Source organism: Vulpes vulpes, chromosome 9, assembly GCF_048418805.1.
Source record: "Vulpes vulpes isolate BD-2025 chromosome 9, VulVul3, whole genome shotgun sequence".
NCBI classification, from domain to species: Eukaryota; Metazoa; Chordata; class Mammalia; order Carnivora; family Canidae; genus Vulpes; species Vulpes vulpes.
In genome coordinates, this window is record NC_132788.1 from 55,248,667 (window position 1) to 55,254,666 (window position 6,000).

The following is a 6,000-nucleotide window of genomic DNA, read 5'->3' on the forward strand; positions in this document are numbered from 1 at the left end:
CAGCAACTAGTACAAGGTCACAAGCTGTATATCCTCTCTAGATGTAAAAATAAGGACAGTTTCATCCCTAGCTCCCAACATTAATAAATTATTAAATTTAGACAATAGTGTGCTCTGTTGGTATGTCAATTATTCAAATAATTTTTAATGTGAGTTTTAAGATGGCCTTTTTTAGTTTTTTAAATGTCAGAGACATTGTGTCTTCCATTTAAAGTATGCTTATTCTGTTGTTTGTTCAATTTTTGGTTCCCAATGCCTTTTAGAGGAAGTTGTTTAATAGAGTGAAGATGACCTCTGAATTTCATACCCCTATATTTTGTCTTCCTACTTTGCTATTTTCAGATAGACATGAAGTTATCTCCAAAGAAATATTGGAGCTGGACCCATGGGAAAACCAATGGAATGTTGTAGCCATCAATGTCCTCATGCATGACAGTTATGATGTCTGCCTGGTGGCCAGGATGAACCCCCGAGACCTAATCCCCCCACCTTCAGATCTGGTGGAAGAAGGCAGTGAGCACTGAAGTCAGTGTTCACTGTAGGACCTCCTGCTATGTTTGCACAGGAGGCATTAGGGATGGAGAGAGCCCATAGGCACCAGCCAGTCACCCTGAACGTGTGTGTGGCATACTTAGCAACCCATGTGCGAAGCAGTGTATGCTGGGTGCTATGATAGGGAGTGTGCAGAGTCTGTGCTCAGGGACCTCCAGTAGGCTGGGATGGACAAGACATTACAAGATCAAATGTGGCAACAACACAGGGAGCACACAAGGTGAGTAGTATCATAGGAATGAAGAGATGGAGGGACCTCACGCTGCTGGGGACTCAAGGACAACATTGCCAAGGAACAGGCCTTTTACTGGGGCCTTGAATGGTGAGGAAGAAGCAGTCCCATGGGTGCAGCTCATGGGGACATCACAGAGACAGCTGAGCAACGGCCTAAAGCTGGGTCTGATTGCCTGGGCTATAGGCTCTGCTTCTAAGGCTGGAAAAAGAGGTTGTAGATAAGTGATCAACACTTGGAAAACCAAGGACTTTGGACCTGGTCTCCAAGCAGGGGAATCATCTCAACATCTTCTGAAGTTAAAAGAAGATTTCTCTTTGTGTTCTGTTCCAGTTTCAGTCTTACAGAGACTTTCTATTCTGGTGTAGAACACTCTTCTACTACAGTGGCATTGCCCAAAATGGGGCTAGCAGTGGACTGCAAGTTCCAAACAGCCCAGGCACTCAAGCCCGACCACAGTGAGCAAAGAAACTGCACCCTCAGCCAGGTCTGTGTCAGGGACAGGGATGGGGAGCTCTGCTATCCTGGCCCACTCTGCGAGTGTCCTGGACTAGACTTATCCAAGCTGCCCTTAAGCACACATGACCTCCTGCAAATTAGCCCTGGCTGCATGCAACTGGCCTAGGCCATGGATAGACCAGGCTCTGGAGTGGAGGAAAGAGGAGGTCCATCCTCTGGGCTGCCTGCTGCCTGCCGTCCTACCCAACCTTTGTAATATCTTCCCCAAGATTGGAACTAGAGATGGAGCTGCCTGCTTCAGCTCACAGTTGAGCATGATCAGAAAACAGCCACTCCCAGAATATATTGTGGAGTTGACATTTAAATGACACATGAGGAATCCATCTATTTTACTTGCCATCCATACTTATGGAAGCACAGTGGATTCAAAGACTGCATTTTGGTAGCTGTTCCTCAATAACTTCTCCAGAGTTTCCCATTGCACAGGGCTCTTTTTTAAACAGTAATGGTCAGTAAATTCCCTAGAACTTTCCCAGAGGGAGACAATGCTAGATTGAGATAGCTCTTCTCTGATGCAGAGCTGTGTGACTGTGATGTCCGTCAGTGCGTCCTCCCAGGTCCCAGCTGCTAATGAGCAGATGAGGCAGGTCTATGGAAGCTGGAGCCAGATGGAAACCTGCTTCTGCCACCATGAAGAGGATCACCACTTAGACCCAGTGTGGGTCGTCCCCAGGTAGGCCAGACTTCCTAAAGTCAAGGGCTGTGTCTGTCACTTTGCAGTTGTGCTACTTGGAACCTACAGTGATACATCTTCTAGATGCATTGGGTTCGAGGTCGAGGCTCTAGTGCCAGGGTTGCTACTTAGCTAACTATGTGATCTTGGGCCAGGTAACCTTTCCAAAGCCTATTTTCCCCATATGCAGAAAGGGAAGAAAAATCATTTTTAGAGCTGGTATGAGGACTGAGTGAGAGAATGCTGAGCAAAGTGCCTGTCAGATACTAAAATACTAAACAGCCTTTAGCTGCCATTATTTCTAGTATCATTATCACTGTAATCTGCGTTGTCCAAAGCATAGTGCCCACAACAACCCACTGCTTGAGTGGACTCTCGTGGGATGGAGAGGAGCTGTGCATTTCATTTGAGATAGTTCTTAATTTCCCAGACTTGGCCACTCAGCTCCTCCAGGTGGTGTGCAGATAAATAAGCATCAGCATCTATTTTAAGTGTGCTTTTTGTCTGACTTTCATATTTGTAATTAAAAACAAGATATCTCTACCCTCCTGCTGCCGGATATTGTCAGAGATTCACCTTCGAACTCCTACCACTCCTGTTTTCGTTTCTTCATGGGGGGACATGTATGTCATGGACCACTCTTAAAAAACTTCGACTGTTTGCCAGTTCGTGTCTTTGCAAGGCAGGATTTCTAGACACTGAGCACAGAACATAGCAGGGAAATGATCTGGAGGCTAAGGCTGGCAAGAGATGGCAGCTGTCAGTACACCTGGGTCCTGCCTATGCCCACCAACAAAGTGCCACTGTTCTCACCAAATTGACTTTATAATGAGCAAATGCTTTCAATTTGACCTTGCAAAATAAAAATGTACTAATGAAAGATCACTTTTGTTGCTCTTCATGTTGCAATCCAATGTAGATTTCTCTTGAAGAAGGAGTTTCTGTGCCCAGGAATTACTGAGCATCCCAGGGAGGGCAGGGAGGGTTGACCCACCAGAAAACCACAGGAAGCAAGCAAGGTCCAGCTTGGACCTGTGGTGGGGTGGGGGAGGGCAGGAGGTGCCCCACTGCTGGGACAGTTGAAGCACAGGAGAATGTCAGGAAAAGGGGATGGGGCCAATCACAAAAGACCTCAAATGTCATACCAAGGAGCCCATCTCTACCTGGGCACCCTGGTTTCAGGCAAGAAGTCCTACAGGAACATCTCTCCACAGCGCAGTGTGGATGGGCAGGGTAAGAGCAGACATGGGCACCAGTCCTTGTCACTGACGCCAAACTAACCTCAGGTTAGAACAGCGAGTCCATTGTACAGAAATGGAGGGTGTCTGTGGTTTTCTGGCCGATTCAGAGAGGAGGGAGATACTGGGGGCTTTACTATAGGAGCATGGCCAGTTAGCCAACACCAAAAACCAGAAAATCTTCTAAGGGGTCATGCCCCCTCCACCAGTGACCCTTAAAGACAGCCACCACCCAGATGGCTTTAGCCATTCACACCAGGCCAGGGACCTGGCCACCAAGATAGAGGAGAGACTTTATAGTCAAGTCACCCCACTTCTTTCCTAACCCTAGCAACCCCAGCTGGTCTCCATCCTTGTTTGCAGCAACAGTAGGCTGTCCCAGCTCATCAGGAAACCCTGCATGAACCAGTTATGAAAGCCTCTCCTTGCACCATGACTAGCTTAACAGGCCATAAGGCACAATCTCCACCAAAGGGACACAGAGGGAAATCTCCAGAGGGACTTTTGGAAAGGTTTTCTCTGTTGAGTCTTTTCAAGTCTGAGCGCACCCAGAGGGGCAGCCACAGCCCTGTGGTGGTGAGGAAGCAGATGGAGACAGCACCATTTGGTCCACAGATGGGGACAGGATGGGGGTATGGAAAGACCCAGGTCCTGGATAACACCCTGGAGCCACTGAATGACCCAGCCATGAGGCTTTTTGCTCCACGCCACTTGTTATGATAAATATGCCCTAGAGATCAGGCCCCTTTGAGTTACTTACAAACCAAGATTTCCTGATACTCCAACCTTCCCCCGCCAAAGCCACTTTCTCTTGGAATGACATTGGACACCTCTGCCAAAGGGGAGGACTCTAACAGTCCCGGTTGCTGGGATGTCTGGTGACTTCATTCATCGCAGTGAGCTAAGTTCTGCATGACTGGCCAATGGTTTCTGAGCTACCTTTGCAGTATTTGCCTCTCAAAACTTCAACATTTTTGTTTACTAGGAATCTCACCTGCCACCTGTTTCTGTGAATAAAATGTCACCTGAGCACAGTCACGTTCCTCATGTATGTTTGGCTTTCCCACTGCAGCAGCAGAGTCCAGGGGGTGTCATGGAGACCTATGGCCCACAAAGCCTAGAATATTTACGATCTGGCCCTTCACAGAAAAGATTTGCCAACTTTCAGTGCATTCCATCAAATTTTCCTGAAGAACAATACTGAGCTAAGGGAATATATAAATTATAAAGGAAAATAAATGCCTATTCTTTGTCTTTACCTCTTAATCATGGTTCCATTCCATTCTGCTTTCACTCAACAATATAGCTGAAAGGGAGCATTCCATACACTATCTTTTTACCAGCTGCATAGGATGCCATCACAGATTTGACATAATTTCAGTTGTTTCCCCCAGCTGTTATCCGAAGGGGGGTGGATCTGATCTTTGACTCTACAAGAACTGGCACCAAATCCCAGGCTGACGGTTGTTTGGAAGGTGGGCTTTCACTGGCACATAGGATCTCTGTAGAAGCCAGAAGCCTTAGAGACAGATGCAACAGCCTGTTGCACATGGTCTCAAGCCACTTAGTGGTATCTGGGCTTACTGAGAGATGTGACAGGTAGCAGTCAGGTTGGGAAGCAGAGTGGATTTGTGCAAAGGCTGGCCTGAGCCGCACAGAGAAGCTCACCGGGAGGTGTGGTCGTGCAGGTGTGGTCGCAGCCCTCCGTGGGAGGCCAGGCCCATCCTGCAGCATTGAGACCCAGCGGTGGGTCACCTCCTCTGGCAGTGGAGCACAGGAATAACGTATAGTGGGAAGGAGCAACCAAAGCTTCTGCCACCATGCCGAACTCAAGGTTCTTCACCCCCAGGTGCACTTCCTTTGGGTCAGAAGTGTGCTCTAAGGCCCAGCAGCCCCACTGATCACCTGTTTTTCTGCCTTCGCTGTGCTGTGCATCTGCGGAGCCACATTCTAAGGGGAGCATGCAGTGTCTGAGGGGCCGACCCGGGGAGGCTAGACCAGGGAGAGGGCTGGGTGGAGGAATGTCTCCATGGCACAGATCCAACAGGTCCCCGCTCCCCAGATGGAGCCACTCTCCGCCTTTCCCCATCTCCATCTGGCACGCTCGAGGACCCATCCCTGAGCTAGGCACTAGGCACTACCATGGTGTCCTGAATAAAGCTGGAAGCCCCTTGCCACGGAGGAGGTGCTCAGAGAGGAGTCTCATGAGAAGGATCACAAAGCACCAGTAGTCCGTGAACCTGGTCTTTCCCCTCTTCTGAGCTGTGATGCAGGGCTCTGCCCTCTGTGGGTTCACGTTCTGGAGGAGGGAAGAATGCAAACATAGTGAAATGACACCTCACGAGGGGTTAGAGTCTACACCCACAGCAGGAAAAATGCAGCATGGTTCATGGTATCCCTGCATTTGTTTTCTATAGCTGCCAGAACAAACGACCACAAAAAAAAGGGGGAGGGGGGGTTCCAAGGATTAGGATGTACACATCTGTGGAAAACCATTATTCTGCCTACCACACTGCCTAATGCCTAACATACCCATAGATTACGTCTGTGCACAACTAGTACAGGATTTCAGGGCACACCGAAGGTTGGAGGCCCCAGGGGTAAGAAGGCAAGTATAAATGCAGATGCATGACCATGAGAGCAGTGGTTACAGAGACCTCCATGACATCCTTTTGGGAGTTAGGAGGGTCAGCAAGAAGGAAAGACCCTCCCTGCCTGCAGGATTACTTCCACTCTGCTTTAACATGAAACCTCTGATATAAGCCATAAGACTCAAATAAGTGCAG

At 48.6% G+C, this 6,000-nt stretch overlaps 1 protein-coding gene across 1 annotated transcript in view; it reads left to right on the plus strand.

Moving 5' to 3' along the window:
• Positions 1-2,861, plus strand: part of KBTBD12 (kelch repeat and BTB domain containing 12) — a 75,688-nt gene extending 72,827 nt beyond the window's left edge. The window contains exon 7 of the mRNA XM_025991592.2: positions 343-2,861. Coding sequence (XP_025847377.1) covers positions 343-524 — 182 coding nt within the window. The 3' untranslated portion in view covers positions 525-2,861. The remainder of the gene's footprint in view (positions 1-342) is intronic.
• Positions 2,862-6,000: the final 3,139 nt, after the last annotated feature.